Here is a 15,086-nt window from a genome sequence, read left to right as displayed (position 1 = left end):
CGGCCAAGTAAAAAACTAGCTTTTTGTACTATTTTATTAATTCTTAGCTGAAACTCTAGCATATCAATGCCGAATTTCAAAAGCTTAATTTTTTTTGAAATTCATAAACAAATTATTTTTGCCGTAAGCTTAAAACTTTTGATTGTAAAGGACTACGTAAAAAACTCTTAAATCTTATTCACAAATTTTGTATAAAACACTTTGCTTGCAAAACAAATAAAACTCGTTTTACTTTTGTCCACAGATGGCAAACAAATCACCCACACTGCAAAACAAAAAAAAAATGGTATTGTAGAAATACAACTCTCAAATAACGAAAATATACAGTCACAGGAGGAATGTTTCTATATTAATATTTTCTCAACAAAAGTAAAACAATTTTAGCACAGGATAAGCAAATAAGCTAAAGCTTAATAAACACTTCATTAATATATGAGTAAATTATACATGTGACATTCGTTAAAAAACATGTTGCATACCTCGAGGCGTCGAAATATATCATGTAAATTTCATAGTTTTCAAGGGCTGCATCAATGCAACACATACTTAATCCACTGGGAGATGCATTACCTCCGGATCCTTCAGCCACATCCTTTGAAATCCTAATAGGCTTTGCCTCCTTCACAAGCCACTTGCCTGTTTTCTTCGAGATTCGTCCTTTTCACTGCACCTCCACCCTATTGTGCCAACTTTCACACTTGTCAACTGCAATTGTTGGCTTGTTAGGCAGGTGCCTTGCACCTTGGCTCGACATTTTCGTGGCTCACGTCACCAGGCTTCAGAGCAGCAACCGATGGGATTAGCTCCATGGCAGCCCAGCCATGGCCACCCACCCACTCATCCACCATGACTATGACTACGACTATGACAAGTTTTGCATGCCCATGTTGGAGTACGTGCCTTCGGTTTGAAGCTGCTTAAATGCATTTCGGTTAACTGCAATGATTTTGCAAACTGCCGCCACTCCTGGCGGTTCATTGCCTTGCGACGAGTGCGCAGTCGAGTGAATGAGCCGGGTTCGGGGACCTCGCAGTGCGCCAAATGGGAGCGAGTAAATAAAATTTACGGCCTTTTGTTGCCGCGGCGGCCTGCAAGCAAGCGGAGTTCGCATGCACTTGAGAAAAATCAGCTAAGATTTAATTAAACCTTTTTCATTCTGATGATCAAAGAAAAGAAAACTGCCAAGCCAATAATATTTTTGAAATAATATAAATAAATAAACAAAGAGTTTTTTTTTAAAGGAAGTGACAACACAACTTTCATTCTTCATTTATGAAGAGAAGGAGTTGTCTGGAACACTCAACAGTTTTCTACGTATAAGATTCTCTTATATTCTATTGTTCTGAATGAATCAATTAAATTAATAAATTTTAAGTTTTTAATGTTTGTTTATGGCAAATAGCTACAAAAAAAACAACCATTTATAGTATTTCTAAGAAAATATGGGATAGGTACTTATATTAATGGCTAGTAGCGGTTGGGTTTTTTTAATATATTATTTTCCCATTACTTTTAAGATTTTATTCTAAGTGCAGCACCTCGCACCCACAGGCTCACTGGAGGGCAGGAGAAGTGGCAAGCGAAGCAATTACAGCCATGGCGGGCGCACACAGAATGTAAATTAAATTTAATAATTGATAACGCATAAATGCAGTGGGCAACCACCCGCAATCGCACCGCCGAAGGACTCACCTCTGGACGGACTCCTTCCAGCGGACATTCTCGTTGGCCAGCCCATTGACCAGCCGATGGGCCAGGTCGATGGTGAAGGAGGTCTTGTCCGCCTCCCGCTGGCACCTCTGCTTCTCGGCCACCGCGTTCTCGAACTCCGCCTGAATCTCGGCCAGCTTGGCCTCCAGATTGTTGATCTTCGCCTTGAGGTACTGCAGCCGTTCCCTGGCCTCCAGCAGTTCCTGGTGCGAGTCCTGCAGCGCCTGCTGCTTGGGTCCCACGATGAGGAAGACCTGGTGGTAGCGGTACAGGTTGATCACCCAGGCACAGAGCCCGGCGGCAGCCACCGACTTTTGCACCACCTTGTCGGGATTGAACTCGGGGTCCTGCAATTACAATTACAATCATTTAACCTTCATCTATAAGATCTTGTTGTGACACTGTTAAAAAGTAGAATAGTAAAAAAAGTCTTTCTTTTGAATTCAAAAGTAGGGTGTGTAAATACAAAATCACATTGTTAAATATTTAAATATTTTAATTAATTTGAAAAATATTGGAAATTGAATGGGTCCCTTTTTTATTTTTTTGTTTTACACTTTAATTTTTATTTTCAAGTGAGGTAAAATTTAGTTTAAAAAGCTAAATAATTTAAATCTACATATTTCTGTAGGATATACCAATTAAATGTGTTAATAATAACATTACCATGCTTTTAGTTTGTTTTAAGTGAGTTAAAACTCAACTTTTTTGTGGACCACCCTGTGTTATGGTTAAGTTTAAGCTGGTTGAGATTGAAATTTTCGGATATTATTGTCTCTCCAAAGACAGTCAAATCATATATAGGAAAAAATATTCCCAAAAATTTAAAATAACTAAAAACCGCACTGAATTAAAATCAAAGCCAAAAATAATTAAATTGATTATGAAACTATTGAATTTTATTTTGTCAGCTTGCCTTGAGGTACTCCTGCAGCGTTTCAATGATATTGGGGTGTATGTTATCCTTGTTGTAGTTAAGCAAATCGTTGAGGAACTGGTCCACGCGCACCATCATTAACTTTGAGGACTTCCAGCTACGATCCCTTGGGATTTTACCATTGCTGGCCAGCAAAACCATGACGGCGGCACAAACATTGACCACCGCCTTGGGTGGTGAGCCAAAGGACTTGAGTTCCGTGAGGTTGTTCTTGTTCAGAGTGTTGAGGGCCGCTTGGGCGGCCACCAGAGCGGGTTCCGCCTGCCGCAGATCCTCCTCGCACACCTTGGTCTTCAGCGAGACATCCTCCTCGATGATGCGCACCCGCTTTTCCTCCTCGGAGGCCGTGTACCGCTCCCGCTTCACTTTCTCGCTCTCCGCACTAACAATCACAATTAGTTTGTCGGCGGCCGCGTTTTTGGCCGCCAGCTGTACCTCTTGGATGGCCAGTTGGTGCTGTGTGGGTGGAAACAGAATTTGAAACTCAAAGCCAGAATCAAAGTGAGCTGAAAACTTTTACGGCAGACGAAAATAATTAAGGCCACGACACGATGGCTCAATATTTACGCACAGCAACTTTCGCGCAGTAAATTGCGGGCACATCAATACAGATACAAGTGGAACTCACTTGTGGTGAGAAAAGCGTAGAGATGGAATGGACTATCGAAAACGTCCAAAAGTTGTATCTAAAAAGCTATTTTTATTTTTTCCTTTTTTTATTTATCAAATAAATAAAATATGTATATAAAAAAAGTAAAATTATAATTACTTCTAGTAGCGACGCGTAACATAAAATTCCTTATGTAAGAATATAAATTACCCACTATTTTATATATTCATTACTAACCTTAAAAAACACTAATATTTTCTATTGTCTAAAAAGCCGTGCTTTGATTAACTTTATATATTTATTTTTTGTCATTACCTTTTCCTTTTATCTAAAGAGTAGGTCTATACATCCTTGTTGTTTTAATTTTTTTAAAGAAACTTTTTAAAACTAGCCCTTAACCCCACCCACAGGTAAATACCCCATCACTGAAGGGAAGAAATGATGTGAAACTGGAGAACAGACTGGCAGGTTGAGGGCCCACCAGAGCTCAGGAAAACTGAAATGGCTTTTGTTCGACAGAAACGAATTCAATTTAATTCAATTAGTTTAAATAACATTTGGCCTGCTCCCCTCATTCCCGCACCTCGTGCTTTCACAGTTGAATGGTCGTTGTTTAGCGCCGCGAAGTTGGGCCTCCATTGCGTATACGCGACGTAACCGGAAACGGCGTTAAAAACTCAAAGAATGGCAGCGGCCATCCGCTTCTCCGGTTTCCGCCATTGATGTTGCCCCACTCTGGGGCAAGTGGACAGCAGATTTGCTGCAACAACAATTCAATTAAGCGCACTAATTGAATGTTCGACGCGACGGATCGAATGGCTGTGTAGCATTGAAAGTTGATGCCCATGATGATCGATTTTGCGGGCACACAGCGTTCTTGTTTAATTAATATTTGATGGCAGACAGACACAATTTTTAACTCTGACGTGATTGTACTACTTTTTTGTTACATACTGGCTGGAGTTATTATTTGAGGCATAAAATCTTTTTGTACAGAGGGGAAAACAAATTTTTTATAAAGATTGTGTAAAGAAAAAATCCAGCTTATGATGACAAATACTTAATAAGACCATAAATATTGAAAATTGATTCAAGTCTGAGAGTATGAGAGTATACATGGTAAATCAAAAATTAATTTCAGACACCTTTATAAATTATTTTAAAACCCAAGTGATTTCTGTGTCGCCTACCATAAACTTAACTATTTAAATAAAGGAATAGTTGGTGCATTCCATATACGAGATAATTTTCCCAGTGTATTGACACCCGCGCACCGGATTCACCGCATACACATTTCATTCCCATATGCAGCATATGGTCACCGTGTGGCATTCGCCGGTGGTCCACTTCCACTTCCACTCCACTCCATCATTTACTCACCTTCAGTGTGTCCACCTGACGGGCGCACTCCGCCAGCTTGGCCATTCCGCTCTGCAGACGGGCGATGCGCTCCGCAAACTCACCGTTTTTGTCCACCAACAGTTTGCGGTAGAGGAAAATGTATTCCAGAAAAGTTTTCGGGGTCGTGTAGTTGTAGCGTTTTTCATTCTGCAGATAAATTCTCGATATCTGATTCACGGTGCCATGGACGTAAGCCATAAAGCAGCCGATGGGCGGCACCAGTTCGGGCTGCATGGACATTTTTGGTGGGCGTGGGCGAAAGAGGACATGGGTCAGGTCAGTCGGCTGTCGTTCTTGTGCCGGGGACTTAAAGTGTCCGGCGTGATGGCTTGCAGTTGTAAATTGTGCCCGACAGACGCATAAATTACGGGGACGGGGGCGCAGTACACTCGAAACAGGATAACGGATTTATTTTCAAAAAACTCAATAAAAAATTAACTTGTCAAAACTTTTTGTGTTTTTTTGAAAATTTAATTTAAAAATAATAGTCTTAAAACTTTATCAATCTAAGAACTAAACATTATGCACAATTTAATAATATTCTTAAACGTTTAAAAATCTATTTTTTTAGTGTTAAAAGGCAGTTTTACAAAAAGTATAACCCACAAATTTTGGGTATATTTTTAGGTGGTTTTTCCATTTTTCTGTCCTTTTAAGTGTACACTACGGGTATATAATTGAAAAACAATTCTCTAGAAGTCCAAATAATTTATCTTTTGCCCCGCATGTGAGTACATAGAACTTTTTGAAGTGTACTTACCTCCAGAATGCCGGAGATTTCGTTGAGGAACTTCTGGGAAACGGACTCCAGAGCGGTTTTGGGCCACTCGTGGAACCAGTCGATGGCCGTGCGACTGATGATGGCCGGGAATTTCCGGGCCCGCACTCGCAGCGTTTGACCCACTGGCGAGAAGCAGAGCACTACTTTGAGCAGCCTCCTCACCTTGTCCACGAAATACCGCCAGCAGTTCTCCTTGGTGTCCAGCGTACCGTTTTGCTTCACCTCGTTGCGGATCCCATTGGTGATGGTGTCCAGCTGGTCGTCGTTGAAGAGCTCGGGAATCTCGCCGGAGGCCAGCAGATCGTTGATTAGCATCAGTATGGATTCATCCGGTATCTGAGCATCGGAGATGAGAAACACGGAGGCCAGGTTTTTGAGGCCCACCTTCATGTAAAGGCTGCCGATTTCCTCTCGCATGTCTAGTAAACCAAATCCCCGCTTGATTTGTATCTGCGAGACACTGAGCGAGGAGATGAATGCCGCCAGGCGGGCCAGGGTTTGCTTGCCGGATCCTCCAACTCCAATCAGGAGGGCATTTCCCCGAGGACTTTCCAGAATTCGATTAATACTGCCAAATTATAAAAATATATATTTTATAATAACAAATTCACAAAGCCAAAATCCCTTAAGCATTGAAACTATTTATACAAATGCCTAAAAGTATGCAATAACATGTTAAATATCCAGAATGTTCATTGGATTTCTTTTGAAAGTTGAGGGCAACTTTTTAGTGCATACTTTTGAACACCTTTAAAAGTGATTTCCCCACATTATTAAGATTTAACTTACCGGCACACGTGTATCATGGCATCCTCGAACAGGACGAGATTCATGTAGCCCACCACCTCGTTGTAACTGGCTTGGGCCTCTATCAAAAGCTGGTAGAGTGAGTCCCAGCTTTTGAGGGGCATATACTTCTGGTCCACCAGTGACTGGGCAAAGTGGCTGTATATCAGCGGCTCTGCAAACACAAAGTCCTCGTCGAAATCCTCAAAGTCCTTCTTGAATATGTCCCGAATGGAGGACTTGAACGACTTGATGTCATAGGGATCCACCAAGCGATCGTGATAGACGCGAAATGCCTCGTGCACATAAAGCCGCATGAGTTCAGAGGGCCTGCCGCATATGGTACCGCCATAGCCGGAGGCACCTCCTCCGCCCGCCGCCGCCGCCGGAGCACCCACGCTGTTCATCAGACCCTGATAGATGCTCGTGAGATCGCGCAGGTTGAACAGGTAGTGGAACTTCAGAGCGGTGGGCAGGAAGGCGTACTCCACACGTCGATGTAAAGCGATGCCCACCCGCACCAGCAAACCGCCGATGGAGCGAATCTCCTTGCTGAACCCCTGGGCGGCACTCTCCAGGTGGCTGCTCAGGATGCTGCCGTAGATGTGCTGCAGGGTGTCCTCGCTGGGCGGCGCCACCGAAAACACGCAGAAGTGGCGCTGGAGGCGTGGATCGATGGTAAACGAGCCGGCCGTGGGATTCATGCAGGCGGCAAACTGACAGTGTCGAATGTCCTTGAGCTGCAGCCTCTGGCGGTCGTACCTGGTCGGGAGATAACTCCGAAGCTCTAATCACTGCCGTTGAAACACCACTGCCCACACTCACACTCACACTCACACTCACACTCACACTTACCATTGCCTGTAGTCCATAAACTGTCGCATAATCGTGTGTGGCTGCACTGTGCCATAGGCATCCACCTCGGGCATATTCAAATCGTTGACAAAGTAGATGAGCCGACGCTTGGGTCCACTGGGTGCATAGCATCGCCCAGTCTTCTTCTCCAGCGGACTGTCGAGCATCTTCTGGAATATCTCCGAGCTGGTGTAGAAGTTGAAGTGCGTGGCCTGCACGGTGGTCAGCAGTGGAGTGGCCGAGGAGGAGGCCTTGCGACGCACCATCCCCGCCGCTCCCGCAGGATTCACGGACTGCTGCTTCTGCTGATGGCTGTCACCTGCACTCACGCCAGTTGACACGGCCACCTCGAGCAGTTCCTGGTCACTGGCGTACTGGCTGAACAGCTCCCGGAAGATGGCACCCTTTCCGCAGCCGGAACCGCCCACCAACATGCAGGCCAGGTTGCGGTCGATGAGCAGCCTGAGGAAGTAGACCAGTCGAGTGGTCTCCGCCGTAGAAATCAGCACAGTCTGAGGAAGAAAATGTATAAAAAATAACATTAAACTAGACCCCTCTTTTTATTCGCCCACCTGCAAGGGAGTCTCAGCGTCAATTTGACCCTCTAGGGACTCCCGGGCGGCCAGCTCGGACCAAGGCTGAAACTTCAGGGTCTGCACATTCAACTGATGGTCGAACACGGTGCCCTGGCTGGGCAGCTTGATGTCCTTGAACTCCCCCGTCCACCACTTGTGGAACTCGCGGTGCCAGTCGATGATTACATCCTGGCTCAAGGCTGATCCGAAGCTCCAAACGGTGGCATAAACAAACACGGTTTCCAGGGCCAGCACCATCGCCTCGTGGGATAGTTCGCCGTGGTGCAGGCTGTGGGGGTTTGTCGCCCCGCCGGCTGCGCTCCCTCGACCCCTGCCCTCCCCACCGCCCTCGTCGATGTCCAGGAGGCACTCGAGCAGGTGGCAGGTCATCTGGATCATGGCCATGTCCGTGATGGGCGTAATGCGCCGGAAGTCGCGTTGGCGCTGCATCAGGCAGGGGAAGTACTTCTCAAAGAGGCTGGTCAGGATGCCCCGCTCAATCATGTCCACCCTCGTTTCCAACCACGATGAAACGTAGCTAAGACAATAAAGAAGTTTCTCAGGATGAGCCAAGCAAAATTTTATTACAAAAAATTAAATATTTCTGGACACGATTTTAGAAAATAAAACGACCTGAGAACCAATAAATCCATATAACATTTAAAAATTTTACGAAATTTAATTGAAAGTGATTGGTTTTTCTTTCGAATTAAATGAGGTTTTATTAAATATTATGATTGTTATAATCACATTAGGTTTAAATATAGTATTATTAAATATTTGCATTCATTTGTTTTTAATAAAATATGGGCAGTGGTTTTATAAAATATTTTGATTGTTTTAATCATATAATAGGTAATTTATATCCAAGTAAAATTTGCCATTATAAGAGAACTTAAATGAAAGTGATGTTTCTTTCATTTATTAATATTCTGACTAATTTTATAATAATTTTTTAGCTGAAAATTATGTCATCAGAATAACCAAACATATTACAATTACATACTAAAACAAAACAATAAAAAGTTATGGACTTAAAAATTATTTTCCTGTTTCTACAATTAAATTTTCTACATTTCCTAATAATTTTTTGAAAGAGTACTCACGGCGACCAGCCCAGATCCTGTGGATTGATGTACAGAATGCCGGCTCTGGAAACAGTGGCCGGAGTCGCCGCCTTCAGGTGTCCCACTTCGAAGAGCAAACGCATCTCGCGCTTCAGGGATATCCTTTCATTGCTGGCTAGGGTCAAGATTTTATTATCATCCATCAGGGTGTTAAGACTCTCGATCCACATGGGATCGATGTCGCCATCCAGCACAATCCACTTGGGATTGCCAGGCGGCATATTGGCCTGCTCCCGCATAATGGAGGAGAACAAGCCATCCTTCCACTCCCGCGTGGTGGGATTGACGATGCCGAAGAGCTCATCGTTGGACAGAGCCTTGGGATTGAGGACATGGCACACGGGCTTTAGCTTCTGGATGCGATAGGTCTCACGAAGCGTCTGCCAGATCTTGGTCTTACCGGTGCCCGCATTGCCCACTATAAACACCGAGTGTCGCACATCGAGCAGCTCCTGGAGCTGCACCACCTTCATGAGGAATCCCTCCTCCGGCTGCAGTTTGATTTCATTCACCGCACGCCGGATTGTCTTCTCGAACTCGAAGACCCGCTTGCGTGGGACATCCAGAGCCGGAAAGAGGTCCCCAATCAGGCCCATAAATATGGGCACATCCTCCGTGACAATCTTGGGAATGTTGAAGTCGCGCAGCGCCCGCATCAGGACCTGATCCTCCGGCCGACTGTGGTCGTCCCGCTTGAGCGTGCCGGCCACCACCAGCACTGACTTGATGGCCCGCAACCCCCAATCGTAGTGATCCTGCTTGGACAGCAGCTCCTTGCACAGCGTGTACAGGGTGATAAATTTGCGGGCCAGCAGACGGGCATCCTGGAAGCCCTCGGCCATTAGCATAATCTCACAAATCAAGGCAAAGTCCGGCACAATCATGGCGCAGGGCCGGAACAGGGTCTTCAGGTTCTCCGGCAGCTCCGTGCGGCCGGCGTAGCCCGGATTCATGGTGATAAAAATTCCAACCGACGGCTCCAGCGAAATGCGCTCGCCCATAAAGATAAATTGGGTTTTATGCATCTGTAAACAGAGGGAGCAGAAGGAAGGACCAAATAGGACAGGACAGGAGAGGATAGGAGAGGATAGCGAGTTCCGGGAAAAGCAATCAATGCAGCAGGTCGCGTGGATGGAGTACGGAAAGGGATTGGAGGACGAAATCAATTTGCAAGCGGACAGCGCACGTACCTTTATCGCCTCCTGTATGGTCTTCACCTGGACGGCGACCACGGACAAGACCTCCACGCAGATGCGGTTGAACTCGTCAAAGCAGCCCCAGGCTCCCGTCTGCGCGAGTCCTTTGTAAATGTTGCCACAAGATTTGTAGTCCATTTGCTCCGAGCAGTTGAAGACATAAACCATTACGCCCAGGGCGCGCCCCAGGTCCTTGGTGGTCTCCGTTTTTCCGGTTCCAGCGGGTCCGGCGGTTGCACCGGCCAGCCGCAATCGCAGCGACTGGGCGTGACGAAAATCCAGGAGTTTTCCGATGGAGGTGGCATATGTAAATGGCAAGGAACATTTATTTTCCACTAACGAGTTGTTTAATTTGCCGCGGGCGCGAGCGGAGTAGCAGTTGAGCACCACCACAAACTGGTGATCGCCTTGTTAATGGCTCCTTTCGCTGCCGTTTTATGCAATCTCCTGGTTATGCTCCTTCACTCAATTCAAATTTATTTCTCAATTTTCTAGGTTTTCTGCCTGAAGGTACTTAAAAAACTCCTGCTTGTAAAGTGTGCTTATGGCAAATACTTAAAAAAAAATTCCTAAGAACCAATTAATCCATGTAAAATTTTAAAAATATTAAAGAATTTAATTGAAAGTTTGATAAGGTTTTATTAAATATTCAGGTTTTTATGTTTTAGGCTTGAACAAAATATAGGAGGTGATTTGGTTAAATATTTTGATAGTATTATTTATAGTCATGGGCAAAAAATGAATTTTTTATATCAATTTTAAATTTTGAAAAATAAAATAATTTTTTTTGAAAGTGATGAGGTTATTTTCTCTTTTGAGCTTAAGGAGCCCCGTTGATGGCTGCGGTTTAAGGCAATCTATTGGTTATGCTTTCCCACTCAATTCAAATTTATATCTCAATTGTGTAGGTTTGCTGCCTGAAGAGACTTAAAAAATGTTTGCTTCTTAAGTGTGTTTATTGCAACTACTTTTAGTTATCGTAAGCTAAGCAGATATCTGCATTCATATGTGGTTTTAAAAGAATTTTCGACCAAGTTGCCATTAACTAGAAGTTATTTTGAAACTTTGTATTAATGCTTTCAACGTTTACTTGCCAAGTTTGAGGTTTAATTTATTTAAATGTGAGTAAAAATAAATACAAAATAATTTCCTTTAAATTTTATTGTAGTAATTGTATAATTAAATTTAATTTAGCAAGTCATTTAAGCGATAAATGACTTTTTTTATGATATGTTTTGACAAGTGTGACTGCTTTTCCCTTGATATTTGTTTCACACTTTACTATTGTGAAATATTTTGACACATTTTAAACAATATGATGTGTAGGTGTCGGAAAGATAACGTTCGATATGGCAGTGGTGCATGAAATATGCCACTGTCAGAGTAAAAATCTGCGCTAATTGGGCACGCAAATACATTTAATTTATTGAATTTCCGACCTTTCTCGCTCACACTCTACCAGTCACTCACAGCCATCGATGCATTTTTGTCTCGATTGACTTTAACTAGCTGCTGCTTTTAATATATTCAAGCCACGGGACATTGGCTTTCAATTATTCAAAGCCCCGGCTTTGGACATTACATTTGCAGCGGATTTCCGCTGCTAAATCCATTAACGCCCCCTGGCAGGCGTTGAAAAGGTTTATATTTAATTCAGGAGCCGTTAGAAAGGATTTGCTTGACTACAAAGCGAAAGTGAAATTTCCTTCGTTCAATCGGTAAAGTTCTGTCTAAGCCATTACGTATTCGCCCTGTTGTCACTTACCTGCGTCAGAGTGATATAACAGCGGTCCGTCAGCGGGGTAATGACAAGTCTTGAGGTATTTCCCAGATATTCGTAGGCATATCGAAACTCCGCATCGCAGATGTTGGCAAAGCAGTCCTCATCACCGCCGCCGCCACTTATGGCCGTACTTGCTCTGCCACTGGAGCTCCCCGCCTGGTCATCGTCCCACCTGTGACGCAACTGGCTCTGCCACTGAAACGCCAGCGAATTGTCCACCTTGGCGGCTATGATCTTGCCCACCACATCACGCGAATGCACGTCAATGGTGCAAATGGTCATGATCTTCTGTCGATCTCCGGGCGACAAGTCGCCCAGCAGCAGATTGATTAAGGCATTTAGCTGGGCAATCTGGCGCTTGTGCAGCTCCTTCATCACGCCCTCGTAGCCCTCTTCCATGCAGCCGAAGGATCGGTTCACGTCCGCCGTCCAGCTGATCTGGCTGCAACATAGTGCCACCTGGGCGGGCCAGTCGTAGAGCCAGAGTTCCCGCGGCTTATCCCCGAAAACCCGCAGGGCACGCCGGAACAGCCCGTGCAGGGTGCTCCTCATCTGCTGGATGATGGCGCGCAGCCACAGTTCCACCCGCCCGCCGCAAACTATGAAGGCGGGCTGCTCCGGATCGGCGGAAACGAAGGGCACATACTCATCGTTCTCCTTGGAGTGCATGCCCAGGGCATTGGGCGTATGGGTCTCGTACTGCAGGCGCAGGATCGAGTCGAACAACTTGATCAGGTGGCGGTCAATCACCTGCGGATTGTTGCCATTGGACAGGATGTCCAGCAGATCGGCGGCCGAGATGAAGTAGAAGCGCGGAAAGGCCAGTCTTTTGGTTTCCAAATAATCATTCAGGGCCTTTTCGCACATCGCCAGGCGCTCCTGCAGCTGCAGCAATTGGGCAAGGACATCCTCGTGGCGCAGCACCACCTGCATGACCACCCGAACCTCACTAACCTATAAAGAACAAGTTAAATCCATATGTAATGTTAATTTTATTTATAAATGAATCGCTTTCTTAAAAATATGAAATTTAAAAAATATATCTTATCTATTTTTATTTTATTTTTAAACTTTTTCGGCCATAGTAAAGGTAAATAATTTAGAACTTATCTTTTAATTTTATAAAAGTCAAAAAACGATATCATTAACAGCTATAAAAAAGATCGATTAATTAAGCAAAAAGTCATCATATATTTTTTAAACATACCATGCATATAAATCGAAATTTAAATGTAAATACCTGCAAGGGTATATAAACTTCGGCTTGCCGAAATTTGCTTCCATTCCTTTTTAAACATAATAACAGAATATTTATTAAAATGCACTTAATATAAGTACTTTTAAATAATATGTTGTTCGCTTAAAACAGTTTTGTAGTTTTCGTTAAAAAATTTCCAAAAATACACCATATGTTTTGTTAAGGGGAAACCCACCTTGGCTAGAAGCGCCGTAAAGTCATCGTCAATCCTCTCAAAATTGGCCGCATCTGCCGGCAACTGGGCGCGGATGTCCGCGGAGCCGATGAAGATGCACTCCAGATAGAGCCACTTGCGCTGCACCTCAAACCAGTTGACAATTAGGGTGTCGATACCTCCGAGGACCTTTTGCCAGTGGGTGAGCTTGTCCAGGAGGTACTCAATGTGCTTCGAGGTGGAGATGTTCTGCAGTTGCATCTGGTTTTCGTCCAGCGTCTCGATTAGCTCCTCGGATACCTTTAGCAACTGGATGTTGGGGCGGGTGTGGTGCTGTTCCAGCTCGAATTCCAGGTGCGCCCAAGTGGCCCTGATCTCGTCCAGCACTTTGGTCACCGTCATCTCCTTGATGGCACGGTCTACAGTGTTTTTAATATCCTCCTCGTGATGGTGCAGCTGCAGGGTCAATAGCTGGGCCAAACTGGTGGATTTGTTGCATTTGTAGGAGAGCTGTGTTGTGGAAATTATGTATTAATCGTACGTATCGTGGCTCTAATTACTTTGAAATTCAAACTTTGAACACATTTCAAACTTTGAAATTCAAAGGCTTCATGGAAATATCTACGATTGTACATATGACAGGCGAATCGATAGAAACTTACATCCATAGCACTATGCCGCAGGCTTTTAGTTTTCATGGCCTAACTTTCAAGTTTTCGTGAATAACGCCTTTTTTAAAATCTAACGAAATTTTACTATTTTTTTATTAACCGAAGAGTTGTAAATTGTAAATGGTCTATCAAATTTCTCTGAACTTTTTAAATTCCTTTATAAATTCTTTTATAAAATTATTTAAAATACATAATAAGAATTTTATAGTGCAGTGTAATTGATTGCTTTGAATGCCAGTTTAGCTTAAGCTTTTCTCCAGTGACCTGTACATACATTAATAATCAAATATTTTGACTGAATTCTGGCAAATTTAATTAACAGTACTGAGCAATGCATTCCATTGTCGCCTCCGGCTTTGTGGAGCAAAATCTCTATTAAGCCATTTGTTAGGACCATTTTGTAGTGAAACCAAGGCCCCAGAACATGAAGGCATCTCGTTAAACAATGCACATAATCCGGCACCCATGAATGACCGTTGCCTTGTGGCAGTTTTCTGATTGGGCTTAGATGAGCAAATGCGATTGCTAAATTTTAATGCAAGATTTCGGTGAGGAAATCTTATTTAGTTTCGCATTACGTTCTGATTAACATTTACACTTACCAGCTCTTCCATGGAATGCAGTCCACTGAGCTGAGCATGCAGATAAGCGAGAAACTCGATTAGATTTTCGTAATTTATGCGGCAGATCAGTGATTCAGTCTAATTGCTGATATAGTTTAAATGAGTTCCGGCCTCTACTTCAGCAGAATGTTTAACAAATGTTATTCCCGATGTAGCGACAGGTCCTGCAGTTGCACCTCCGTTAATATGTTTGCCCAATGTGTGCCATTCTGCTCGCCATGCAAACTTGGCACAATGAGACATCGGCCAGCAGGCAGATTGCCAGCTCCATTCCATTGTTGGCCCGTTCAATCACTTGGAAAGACACACACTCACACACACCGCACAGCTAACCCAACACTCACCTTCGTCAACTGCATGAGCTCCATCCAGTGGCGCTCCGTAATTGCTGGATTCTGTAGCTCGGTGATGGCCCTCAGCGAGGCGACCAGTTCGCGCAGCACGCCCACAATGTGCACATAGGGCGCCCACTCGCGGATGCACTTGTCCAGGGTACGGAGGTCGCGGGTGAACTTCTTGCACTCGTGCTCCATGTCGTCGGTGTCGATGAGCAGCCAGGGCGTGGCCTGCCAGTCCACGATGCACGACTCGATGACGCGCACAAAGTCCCACAATTGCT

At 44.2% G+C, this 15,086-nt stretch overlaps 1 protein-coding gene across 1 annotated transcript in view; it reads right to left on the bottom strand.

Moving 5' to 3' along the window:
- LOC128257858 (dynein beta chain, ciliary) overlaps positions 1 to 15,086 on the bottom strand; it is a 37,799-nt gene that overhangs the window by 7,286 nt on the left and 15,427 nt on the right. The window contains 12 exon segments of the mRNA XM_052989077.1: positions 1,693 to 2,057; positions 2,627 to 3,103; positions 4,638 to 4,886; positions 5,419 to 6,007; positions 6,229 to 6,987; positions 7,081 to 7,592; positions 7,653 to 8,193; positions 8,762 to 9,807; positions 9,973 to 10,239; positions 11,744 to 12,715; positions 13,195 to 13,683; positions 14,812 to 15,084. Coding sequence (XP_052845037.1) covers positions 1,693 to 2,057; positions 2,627 to 3,103; positions 4,638 to 4,886; positions 5,419 to 6,007; positions 6,229 to 6,987; positions 7,081 to 7,592; positions 7,653 to 8,193; positions 8,762 to 9,807; positions 9,973 to 10,239; positions 11,744 to 12,715; positions 13,195 to 13,683; positions 14,812 to 15,084 — 6,539 coding nt within the window.

Source organism: Drosophila gunungcola, chromosome 3R, assembly GCF_025200985.1.
Source record: "Drosophila gunungcola strain Sukarami chromosome 3R, Dgunungcola_SK_2, whole genome shotgun sequence".
NCBI lineage: Eukaryota > Metazoa > Arthropoda > Insecta > Diptera > Drosophilidae > Drosophila > Drosophila gunungcola.
Note: the sequence above shows the minus strand (reverse complement) of the source record. Positions and strands in the feature narration are given on the sequence as shown.